We start from the raw sequence: 12,639 nt of genomic DNA on the forward strand, positions 1-12,639 counted from the left end.
GGGTGTGAGGAGGGAGGGCAGAAGGCTTCCCCGAGAAAGACTCAGCCAGGAAGGATGAGTTACATCTCTGAGGGGCCAGTGTTCGGTTCCTGGCAGGTGCCCAGTAAACATGAGCCGAATGGCTGAGTCCTCTGGACCTGGGGGTGACAGGACTCAAACTGGGGGGATAGGAGGCAGGGCTGAGAGTGTGGGGAGACTTCCTGGAGGGAAAGAGGGTCTGCCTGAGCATGTGGCGGTGCAGAGAGCAGGCACAGCTTCTTGTGCAAGGCTAGCTGGAGCCTGGCCCGGGACCAGGACTCTAAAATCAACAGAGCTGTTGACTGACACACTGTCACACGTGTGGACGCCTGCTGAAAGGTGCTTGAGGGGAGGGGACCTGGAAGAGAGCTGGCCTCTGGCCTTGAGGATGTGGCATCCGTTTGGCACTTGGCCTAGCTTCCTGGACCTCAGAGGGCCATCCAGGGGTCAGCATTTTCATCCTCCTGCCTCTCTGCAAACTGTTTTGTTTTGTTTGCTTTTTAGGACCATACCTGAGACATATGGAAGTTCCCAGGCTAGGGGTCTAATTGGAGCTACCGCTGCTGGCGTACGCCACAGCCACAGCAACACAGGTTTTGAGCCAAGTCTGCAACCTACAGCATAGATCACAGCAACCCCAGATCCTTAACCCACTGAGCGAGGCCAGGGATCGAACCCGAATCCTCATGGAGAGTAGTCGGATTCATTTCTGCTGCACCGCAATGGGAACTCTTCTCTGCAGACTTGAACCCAGCCCTTTGGGCAGAGTGTAGGTCCAGCTGGGTCCGAGTGTGGCATTCGTGGGGACGTGAGTAGGATGACTTCCCCGACTCAAGGAGCCCCTGGAGGCTGTCCACATCTCTGCCACCTCACTGCCATCTTTCTAAGAGATGTGCCAGGCGCCGTTTGTCCCTTTTCCATAAGTTGTTTGGATTCCTGTCAACAATCCTGGATCATGACTAAAGAGGATGCTGAGTCTCAGACAGGGGAAGTGACTTTTTAGGGTCTTACGGCAGAGAAGAGTCAGAACAAGGTTTGAATCCTGAGTCTGCTGACGCCACTGCCTCCACTCCGAGGCAGGACAGGGGTGGTTAGACCCATCAGACAGGAGGGGAAACTGAGGCTCACTTGGTAATTATCCCGCATCCATGCAGGTCTTTACTTTTTATGACGCTCTTGCCTATACATTATTTCATTTACTTCCCACAAGAATCTGGCGAGGTAGGTATTAGCCCACTGTACAGATGAGGAAACTGAGGCTTGCACAGGAAATGACTCACCTGCCACTTGGAGGCCAGGTTCTCCTGGCGCCCAGCCTCCTGTCCTCGGCACCTTCTCCAGGCTGGTGCCCCGTCCCCAGATGCCAGTAGCGACGGAGGGTAGAGGAGGCAGTGCAGGCCGTCCAGAGGCCTGACCCGGGGCATCGTGTGAGCTCCCGCCTCCCGGCGGAGCGAGGCCAGCCTTGCTCAGCACTCCTCTCCCCGGATCAGAGGGGCCACTTGTCCGTGCTTCTGGCTCAGGTCGCCCCAAGTCACACCTTAGTTTTCTTCCTAGCTCTCATCACTGCCTAACGTCCCAGCCTGCATTGATTGATTGGTTGATTTTTAGTTTTTTATTTTTTGGTCTTTTTGTCTTTTAGGGCCACATCCATGGCATATGCAGGTTCCCAGGCTAGGGGTCCAATCAAAGCCGTAGCCCCCAGCCTACAGCACAGCTACAGCAACAACGGATCTGAGCTGCGTCTGTGACCTACACCACAGCTCACAGCAACACCAGATCCTTAACCCGCTGAGCAAGGCCAGGGATCGAACCCAAGTCCTCATGGATGCTAGTCAGGTTCATTAACCGATGAGCCACGATGGGAACTCCTCAGCCTACATTTCCATGGAGCCGTTTCCTCTCTCGGCAGGATATTTTTTTTTTTTTTTTTGTGAAGAAATGTTTTTTTTTTTTTTTTTTTAATTTTATTTTCCCACTGTACAGCAAGGGGGTCAGGTTATCCTTACATGTATACATTACAATTACAGTTTTTCCCCCATCTCGGCAGGATTTAAGTCCCCTCCTGGGTGAGACTGGACGTGCTGTGTTCACTGCTATGTGCCCAGGGCTGGGCACCTCACGAGGGCTCTGGGCTTCAAGTCCTCTCCCTGGGTCCACCCGCCCCCTCCAGGAGGCCACGTTCAGCTGCTCGAGCCCTTTCCATTCTCCCTGTGCTCAGCTTCTCTTTCGGGTAAATGCGAACCCCCAGTGCTGGGTCGTTGAGCATTCTGGGTTGGGGCTGACCTCTTCCTCACCCCTGCTAAGTCGTCTCTGCTCCAGCAGGTGCCCCCGACCCCGTGCCCACATCCCTCCTCCTCGCCTCCCAGGTCTTGTCTTCCGGGCCCTGCTGAGGCCTCGCTGCCCCCTCCACCCCCCTACCCCCCTCCTCATAATGCACAACCTCGTGACCACATGCATCTAGAGAAACTTTGTATTTTTGTCTTTTTTTTTTTTTTTTTTTTTCTTTTGGCCACTCTGCCCCCTATGGAGCTCCCTGGCCAGGGATCAGATCTGAGCCGCAGTTGCGACCTGAGCCGCAGTTGCGACCTGAGCCGCAGCTGCGGTGAAGCCAGATCCTTAACCCACTGTGCCGGGGCCAGGGATTGAACCTGCGTCCCAGCGCTCCCACGTCACCACCAATCCCATTGAGCCACAGCGGGAACTCTGAAAAACTATGTATTTGCTCATTGATTTCCCTTCCCACTCCGGCCAGTGGCCATCACCTAACAGGTGTCAGTCACCGAACAGGTGCCAAACGGACCTTACAAGCCTTATGTTTTTCATTTAATCTTCCTAACCACCCCAGGAGGCAGGGGTTATTATCCACACTTCACGCTGAGAAACTAAAGCTGAGCGAGGCTGAGGGACTGGCCCAGGTCACAGAGCCACGCCGGGCCAGGGCTGGCCGAGATGCCTTCTCAGGCAGGTGTGAGGGGACACCCAGGAAACCTTGCTTTCATCAGGCCTGGGCGCAGCCTCACTGGTCACTCGGCTATCAAATGTCGGGCAAGGAGGCGTTACGTGCCCGCCTCCACCCCTGACCTGGGCCCTGACCGAGGGGTGTTGGGCTCCGTGGCTGCAGGCGGCCTTAGCTTAGCTCCTGTAGCAGCTTCTCAATCTTTGGTAGCAAGTGATGGGACGGTACGAGGTTGGGGGGTGGGCGAAGGGTCTACCTTCCTACATAGCCAGTCTATAAGCCATGTCCCCCCACAAGACTTGGTCCATGGTTTGGGGCAAAGCAGTCAGCCCTTCCTTCCCCAGGGTACGTTCCTGATGCCAGGGTGTGTCTGGACTGGCTTGTGTCGTGGGGACCAGTCTTCAAAAGCCTGGCATCACGGAAGGGGGGAGGGACACAGAGCCCTGAGCCTGCCTTGAATCCACGCCTCCTACACCCTGACCTCAAGCAAGTGGTTTTAACGTCTTCTGGCCTCCCCTTGCCTCAGTTTCCATCTCCGGGAAATGGGGTTGCCCATCCCCGCCTTGTCTCCCTTCCCAGGAATGATGCGGGACAGTGGAGCCTGTGTGGGCGCGGGGGCAGGGCGTCCTCTCTGCATGTAGGAGGGCTGCTCTGGGCCTTTCTGGCAGCTCTGCTCCCTCCACCCCTCGCCCCAAATCTAGGGACAAAGGAGCTGCATCAGACAGACGATGCGATCAGTGATGCTCAGGAATAGCTCTTTGAACTGGCTGTTGGGAACTTTTCTTCCTAGAATGAGTCAAGTTACTCTGTGGCCTGTCTCATCTCCCTTCATCAAAACAAAAACAAAACAAAACAAAAAAACAACCCCCCCAAAAACAAAACCACTCTCTGATCTGTAGGAAGTGGGTTTTGTTCTCATCCCAGAGGGAGAAGCTTGTGCTCAGGGAGCATGAGAGAGGCTGATCCCCCGCCCTGTCTCCGAGATCCTCAGTGATGGGGCTGGCGCCCTCCTGCCAGGCAGCTCCGTCTAGGGCATCCGGGCCTTCAGCTGCCTCTGAGACTTATGGGTTTGTCCATTCGTGCAGTAAACCTCTGTGTGTGTCTTCTCTCTCCGGCCTGCCTGGGCTCTGGGCACATGGATGAATCAGGTACCAGTCCTGGCACCCAGGAGACACTGGCCGAGGATGATGGCCAAGGACATGGACACTGGCTGCGGTGGGACTGGTGCTGAGAGGGTGTGCAGGCGTTCACACCCAGGACTTGGGGACAGTCAGGCTGGTTAGGAGATGGTGGCAGTGGTGGCTTCTGGTTGCACCCTTGGCATTCATACCCGTTTCTGCTGAGCCCCTCCCAGCCACAGCCAGGGCAGAGGACACGCTGACAGCCGAGCAGTGAGTGCTGACAATGGCCGGGGATGCCCAGAGGAACCCTCACCTCCCCCTGCGGGGCCGTTGCAGGTGGTGAGACTCTAGGTGGTATCCTCAGAAGGATAGACACCAGAGTCCCCAAAGAGGCTGTAGAATTCATCCTCCCACAACCATTTTAGACATGGGGAAACTGAAGCCCAGAGAGGGGAAGGGACTTGGCCAAGGTGACACGGAAGTCAATACTGCAGTGGGGACTGGATCCCCAAGGCCTGCTGGCACTTAACTTATTGCACAAGATGCCTGCTTCTGGCCTGCCCCACTGGGGGAAACAGGTCATTCCTGTTCTCCTGTCCCCTCCCAGCCTGTCCCCACCTTCCTTTGGGGAGAAGAGAGAAGGAACTTGGGGGGACCTGCAGCAGGATAGAATGCAGGCCTAGAAGCTCGGCCTGAATTGAGTCCAACTCCCTACTCTGGCCGAGTAGCCTTGGCCATGTCACTTCCTTGTGTCTTGATCTCCACAAAAATGGCATGAATGGCACCAAACTCACAGGGCTGGGGAGGAACCTTAGGGCCTATGGAGGCCCCAGAGCTGCATGGGGCCTCGTGGGTGCCTACCTATCACCCAGCTTTGCAGGGAGAGAGCCAGGCCACTGGGAACCTGGACGTGGGTCAGACTCAGGCCCTTGGGCAGCTGTCAGTGTGGTGGGAGAGTGGACTTGGAATCAGCCTTGATTCAAGGTGCGGGGCTGTGGGAGCCCAGCGGGAAGACTGCATTCTTCTCTATTTCTCTGTCCTGCTGGCCTCTCCCAACTTCATCTACCAACAGGTTCTCCCCAAGGCCGTGGAGGGATGGTGGTACGAAGGGCCCTGATGTTCCATGCTTGCATGGGCCTTAGCATCCCAGAGACGTCCCTTAGCTTCTCCAAAGACACCTGTCCCCAAAAACTCACCCGACCTGGGTTTTGAAGGATGCGCTGCCTCCTTTCACTATCAGGGAGTCATCAAGTGGGCGAGGCAGGGGAGCAATGGCTGGATATTTCTTAGGTCCACAGGGGGCTTCCAATGGGGCTGGGGTTCCGTGTCATGTTCAGGCCAGCTCCCAGGGCCGGGCTCTGTGGTCAGCCAGGTCGGGATGGTCTTGCCAGGAGGCGGCTGAGGGGGCCCAGGCCCGGGGGCTGCAGAGTGGCAGCACCCTCCCAGCCTCTCCCCCAGAGATCCCCTCGCTGCCACCCACAGGCACACCTGGCAGCCCTCAGTGGACTTTGCTTTTTCCTCCTGTTGCCGAGCGGGGTGTGACCATAGTTGGGACCAGGCAGGGAGAACAGACGAGGGAGTGTGGGGAAAGCCTGGCTCTGGCCAACCTGCCATGGGGCTTGTGCCAACCCTCAGACTTCTTCTTCTGTCTGGTTAAGAGGGGGAGGGTTGAGCAAGGCAATCTGCCTGTCCCGCACCCTAAGTTTTATCTGATTGTGATAGCCCCGTAATCAGCTTGGCAGTCGGATCTGGCTTAAGAAACAAGGAAGAATTTTCCAGCTGTTTCAATGGGGAATCTGTCACCAATGTGTAATTACCATGTGGGCGTGTCTCCCACACACACCCAGCGCAGAAGAGCTGCATGGACCAAGTGTGACCAGTGGGTTGGCGCGGACCCAGGGCAGGGGCTGGACAGCGAGCCCTTTCCGTAAGCTGGCCTCAGGGTCCTTTTTGCAGCAGGAAGCGGTCGAGTGAGATGCCCTTCCCTCCAGTGCCCCTTCTCCCTGCTCAGGAGCAGGGACAGGCCCCCAGCTCCTCCCTGCACACCCCCCACCACCCTGAACTTTGGCTGCAGTGACTTATTAAAATGCAGATTTGGGTTTGGTAGATCCAGGCTGCGGCTCTGCATTTCTAAATAGCTCCTCGACCCAACTCACTGTAGGACTGTGCTAGGGTATATTATATCCTCTCTCCAACCGGGCACCCAGCCTGCCCCGGAGCTGTGGCAGAGGCCCGCTACCATGGCCCCTGCCACCCCCCTGCACTGCGCAGGAGGCAAAGCCAGCAGCTAGGGGATGGCTGGGCAGGATTGGGGGTTGAGTGCTTGGCCTCACTTCCGTCCCCCATGTACTCACCCAGTACACTCTCCCCACTTCTGAGCACAGGCCACCCTTGCACCTGCTGTGTTCCATGGGGAGAGCCCTTTGTACTTGGTACCTGCCGTGCCCTGACAGTGTGGAGTGTCAGTTGCTACTGGGCACCCTCTATGTGCCATGCCCCGGGGGCTCTGGCGGTGTGCCCTCAAGGTCTTGCCTGCAGTCACATAATGAGTGGAACCCAGGCTTCCCCTCTTCAGCCACCCCAAGCCCCCTCGCTCGGCTCCATTAGACCAGGTGGGGGGTCAGGGCTGATGTGTCGGCCTTGATGCCGGCGTGATTGACATATCTCCTGAAAGTCAAAGGAATCATTAACGTTCAGCAGATGTGGGGGGTCCCTTTCTAAACTTGCAGTGACCTTTGATTTTGAGAGAACACAAGGGCTTGAGCATAAGCTCCTAAACCCCTCTCCTTCCCACTTCCGCAGTGGGCCAGGGGAAAAGGTCACGAGACCCTCAAGGACCAGCTTGTGACGCAGCGGGGGGCCTTGCAGAGTGGACAGTGTGAAGGGCTGTTTGGCCAGCACATCACAGGCACTCGGTGAAGACACGCTGAGCAAAGGCTTGTGGAGGGGGCTGGGCAGACGGGGGGGGTTTGAAGGCACGCCCTCCTTTGGTCCAGCCTCCCTGCTCCTGCTCTTGTCCAGGGCGGCCTCTCCTGCCATCACCAGGCTTTCTGGTCCCTCTGCCCATCGGCCGCTGGCGTCCAGGGCGACATCCTGGGGGCACAAGCCTAGATCCAGCTAAGTGCACCATCTTGTCCTAACTTCCAGGCTTGGCGCTTGCCTGGTAGTGAACCGAATGAGAGCCTTCCGTGTCCTGGGCTGCCCGCAGCTCCCTGGCCGCTGGGTCCTTTGGGGGAGTCAGGGTTCCTGCCTGGTTCCTCCCTGGGCCCCAAGCTCTGGGCACTGAGACGAAGTCGAAAGTGCGAATCCCTCTGAAGGGGGTGTGGGGGGTGTCTGGGGACTCAGGTCCTGGGGGAAGGGCACCAGCCCGGAAGATAAAGGGGTGGGGGCGGGTCAGGGATGGGGGTGCTCAAAGAACACCTGGAGGAAGAAAACAGTGCAAACTGGATGTTGACCCCTGTCCTTGGCCTCACAGTCACAGAGAGCAAAGATTAAATATTTGTCCTGGGTCCAGATAAAGGATGAAGAGAGGCATTTGATTGGGGTGGAGGGGAAGGAAGATGCATGGCAGCTGACGAGCCTCCCCCAGCCTCCTCGGAGGCCCTGTTTGAGGGGGACATCCCTCCTGCTGGGTATATGCAGAAACTGGGCCAGGGAGTTCCCGTTGTGGCACAGCGGAAACAAATCCGACTAGGAACCATGAGGACCCAGGTTCGATCCCTGGCCTCACTCAGTGGGTCCGTGATCTGACGTTGCCATGAACTGTGGTGTAGGTTGCAGATGTGGCTTGGGTCCCGCGTTGCTGTAGGCCGGCACCTGTAGCTCTGATCTGATCCCAAACCTGGGAACTTCCATATGCCATGGGTGCAGCCCTAAAAAGCAAAAAGAAAGAAACAAACAAACAAACTGGGCCACAGGGCAGCGAAGCATGTGAACAGCCCGGAATTAGCTGTTGCGTGGCAGGCAGGTCTGGAAGGCAAGCCCAAGGCAGTCTGATTTTGTGGCCCTTGCTCCCTCACACCGAGGAAGGCGCCTGTGGGAGGTGGGTTGCTGCTGGGGACTCTGAGGCTGGAGGGAGGGGTGGCGACGGCTCTGACATCTCCCCTCTGTCGCAGGCACCGGCTCCAGCATCCTCTCGGCCCTGCAGGACCTCTCCGCCATCACCTGGCTCAATAGGTCCAAGGTAGAAAAGCAGCTACAGGTCATCTCCGTGCTGCAGTGGGTCCTGTCTTTCCTCGTGCTGGGTAAGCGGGGGCTCGGAGGGCCAGGGCGACCGCAGGCAGGGGCCACCACCCAGTAGAGGCCGGAGGGGCGAGGGGTAAAAGCATCGTCCCGCTTCTCACTGTTTGGTCCCTGATCAAGTGCCCTACCCCAGGCACGCATGAGAACTTGGGGGGCGTCCCTGGCAGGTGGCGGTACGGTCCCCACTTTACAGATAGAAAGCCCAGGTCTCAGAGAAGGTGAGTAATGCATCCAGAGTCACGCAGATTGGAGTCCAGGTCCACAGCCCCCGCCGAAAGCCTCTGCTTTTCCGACGTGCCACCCTGCCTACCATCCAAATTGGCCAGCAGGTGTGTTGCTTCACCTGAGGATGATGTGATCCTGGGACTGGGTCCTGACTCTGCCACATCACGGCTTCCCAAGCTCCTGAGAGTCAGTGTCCTCATTTTGCATGCGAGGAAAAGGCTGCCTAAGGTGGTTCTGGGGATCGAAGAGAAGGAGGGAGGGCACATAGCCCAGGGCCTGGGCGTGCTGGGAACCCCCATATATGGGAGCTGCTGTTGGGAGGTGCCATCTGAGCCCCCTCCCAAACCCCAGCCACCCTCCATGGAACGGTCCCCAGCTGCTCCCCACGGCCCATCCCAGGCTCCTCCCTCCTCGCTCATCATCTCCCACGCCAGTGCATTGGTTGCTGCTTCTGCCGGTCCAGGTGGCTGCCCCCAACCCCTGGGTTGCCATCCTGGCCAGAGTCAGGACACCGCCGGTTGTCCGGGAGGAGGAAAGGGCTCCTGTCTGGGCCCCAGGGCCCTCCGCATAGTAAGTGGCTTCCCCCGCACCCGTCAGGGCAGATGCACCTGCTACAGAGCATCAGGAGTACGTTCCAGGGCCTGTGCGTCCGTCCCTCCAGCTGCCTGCTCTTCTGGATCATCCAGCTGATGGGGATCCCTGGGAGTTCGGTGTCAGTGCCGAGCTGGGTGCCCCCGTGGGCCTGGGGGCCTCTGAGACCGTGTTTCCAGGACAGCTGCTGCCGCGCCACCTTCCCTCGGCGGGCGGAAGGGTGGGACAGGCGTGCTGTTTATCAAGGCCCATCGGTGACCAGGCCCTCGCTGCGTCTTCCCTTGACTTCCCGCCTCACAGGTGAGGAAGTGGAGACCTGCGGAGGCTCAGTGACTCCCTGAGATCGCGAAAGCGCATTAAATGGCACAGTTAAGAAGTAAGCAGGAGCCCAGCGCACTCAGCTGGGAGTCTGGAATTAGCGGGCCTGGTCTGAAATAGCCCGTGTTCACCTGGAGGCCCAAGAGTGAGCTTCTGCAGGGGCTTCGTGCACCCTGAAAATTAGGTGCAAAATTTTATATGAAAGTATGTGCACATTTTTCGGGGGGCGGGAGGTGAAGGGCAAGTGCTGTCCCAAGATTTCCACGGAGGCGTTTGGTCTTGACACGATAAACATGGGTCTGGGGAACAGAGCAAATTAAACCGGCTCTCTCGGGGCTCCAACCCCCACTTTGGCCTGCATTTGAATGTTTTAGAATCCCGGAGTAGAGAGAGCAGTATAACCAACCCCCGCCCCCCCATTTTCAGATAGGAAGCAGGGGCCCGGTGGGGGCAGAGCCCAGAATCACATGAAAAGGAAGGCCTGGGACCAGAGCAAGACCCTGTGAACTCCAGCCTCCAGGCCCCTGCCTAATGGCCTGCCCCCTCATCCCTGCTTGTCCCTGGAAGCCACCACTATCTCGCTGTCTTAGTGGGTCAGAGCTTGGCTGATGGGGAGCTGAGCAGCACCAACCCACATAGCACCAGGCAGGGACTGGCCCTGAGCTGTAGGTTAATGATCAATCAAGCCCAGCCACAACCCAGAAACCGGCCTGGTATCTTCCCAACACCCTTGTGTAGGTGGGAACCAGGCTTGGTTGGGCGGGCAGGTCTGCTCGGCTGCTGCTAATGATTGCCCTGAGCAGCCCCAGCCACTCCCTTCTGCTGCCACCCAAACCTACTGGTAGTGGCTCGCCTGGTGTTGCAAAGGCTGCGGTGGCCCCCTCAGCCTACCACCGAAACAGAGTGACTCGCCAGCATGTCTGTTGCACAGGTCTCTCTGGCCTTCTGGCAAAAGCTGTAGTCCTTTCTCAGAGTTTTTAAACGTGTGATACAAAGTACATTAGATCTCAAAGGACACCAGTGACATTAAAATATAAATAGGCACACATTAAGAAATCGAATTAGGGAGTTCCCATTGTGGCACAGCAGAAACGAATCCGGCTAGGAACCATGAGGTTGCAGGTTCCATCCCTGGCCTCGCTCAGTGGGTTAAGGATCCGGTTTTGCTGCGAGCTGTGGTATAGGTCGCAGCCGCGGCTCGGATCCCAAGTTGCTGTGGCTCTGGCGTAGGCCGGCGGCTATAGCTCCCATTAGACCCCTAGCCTGGGAACCTCCATCAGCCGTGGGTATAGCCCTAGAAAAGCAAAAAAAAAAAAAAAAAAAAAAAAAAAATCTAGCCGCAGGCATAATCATTACTATAATTCTCTCCAGTAGTGACGAGAATAAGTGATTTTTCAAGATATCCTCAACTGCTACGAATGTGATGTGGCAACCCCTTTATTTTCTATTGGCAGCACTGCCAACAGGGCTGCTGAGACTACCGTGGTACATTCGAAAATGGAGCAAACGTTAAATTTCCATTAGAGATGGGTGAAAATTAAGATTTCTTTTTTTTTTCTTTCTTTTTTTTTTGGTGGGGGGGCTGCAGCATGTAGCAGCTTGATGTGGGATCTCAGTTCCCAGACCAGGGATTGAACCTGGGCCGCAGTGGTCAGAGTGCCACATCCTAACCACTAGACTACCGGGGAACTCCCGGGATGTTGTTTCTTTGTTTTCCCCGTCCAAGTCCATGGATCTCCAGATTGGACACCGATGTGTGTGTTAGGTCCTCTTCACACATTATCTCATGTCATCTTCCCATCACCCTGTTGGAAATCGAGGCTCGCGGGGGCGCTGTGGCCAGTGAGCGGCCGGGCCCCAGCTTCATGGAAGAGCCCCGCCATCCTCTTCCTGGAACCCGCTGCCGCCTCCCTGCCACTGCTCGGCCACGGGCCGCCCTGCTCACGGGCTTTGGGGAGCAGAGCTCTGAATCATGAACCTGACCTTGATGTGTGGGGAGGGGTGGTCATGAAGGTGGCCTAAGCTTTCCACACGTGGAGCCAGATAGTGTTTCCATCTCGTGTCCCCAGAGGGGTCGGGCCGGTTCCTGCTGCAGCCCCCCGACCTACAAGGCATAGAGTGAGGAGCCCATTGTTCAGAGGACAGGGATTAGATCTGAGAAACGCACGTGGTTTGGTGGCTTTCGTTCATTTTTGCTCAATAAGTCTTTCCTGCGTTGGTTGCTGGAGCTGGAAAAGTTCATCTGACCTGGTCCAGCTCCCAGGGAGCTCAGGGGCTGCCGGGCAGTGTCTAATGGGGAGGCAGACACGATGAGAAAGATGGTCAGAACTGTAGGCACACAGGGGTCGGGGGAGCGGGCTCCCAGCCGAGAACTAGAACTTAGTCTCCGGACCCTCCATCTGTCCTGTGTAGCTCCCTCCAGGCTGCCCTAGAGCGGAGAGTGACTCCCACCTTCCCAGAGAGCACAGACGCCTAGGCAGTGGGGCCTGGGGTTGAGTCCCCCTGGGCCCACTCCCTCCCCTCCCCTCCGAGCAGAGTTAGGGGTTTGTTGGCAGCGAGGTTCTAGACTGCTGAGGCCCTAGCCTGAACCTCAGGGCCCTGCCCAGGCCCACCTGGAATACCCACCTAGCCTCTGAAGCTGCTTGAATACCTGTGGAGTCTAGGGGGCTAGAGGGACCCCTTTCTAGGTGAAGAACAGGGACCAGGGACAAACTGCTCAAGCGTGTGAGTGACTTTGGAAGCGGCCTGAACTTAGACAGAACCATTCACCAAGCTGCGTCAAGGACTTCACAGTCTGCCTGTAACAGGGTTTTGTGGGCTGCAGGTGCTTCCCTAGAGACATGTGTTCCCTGTCTGTGACGTCACACTCCTAAGCTGGGCCTGAAGAACTGGCCGCCTGGCCACCCTGTGTTCACTGCCCCTGCCAGGATGGGTGGAGCCCTTTTAGATGCCCTGGAGAGAGGCTAGCTCAGAAGCTTAGAAGAGGACCGGATGGCGGAAGATGAGGGACCACCGTTTTCCTGCCCTCAGCCTCCTGGGTGGCCCTCCCGTCTCCCGCTGGAAACCAGAGGAGCCTGAGCACCGTGGGAAGAGGGCGTGGAATCCAGAGCCAGGCAGCCCTAGAGCGCCCATGACCCTACAGTGCCCAGCAGCGGGTGGCCCGCAGCG

The 12,639-nt window shown here is 57.4% G+C and overlaps 1 protein-coding gene across 1 annotated transcript in view; it reads left to right on the forward strand.

The window, feature by feature from the left end:
• DGAT2 (diacylglycerol O-acyltransferase 2) overlaps positions 1–12,639 on the forward strand; it is a 34,065-nt gene that overhangs the window by 8,164 nt on the left and 13,262 nt on the right. The window contains 1 exon segment of the mRNA NM_001160080.1: positions 8,211–8,339. Within this exon segment, the coding sequence (NP_001153552.1) occupies positions 8,211–8,339 (129 nt within the window).

This window comes from Sus scrofa, chromosome 9 (assembly GCF_054392235.1).
Source record: "Sus scrofa isolate SSC_HxYL_T2T_F1_AM1 chromosome 9, Sscrofa_HxYL_maternal_Yorkshire_Landrace_v2.0, whole genome shotgun sequence".
Taxonomy (NCBI): domain Eukaryota; kingdom Metazoa; phylum Chordata; class Mammalia; order Artiodactyla; family Suidae; genus Sus; species Sus scrofa.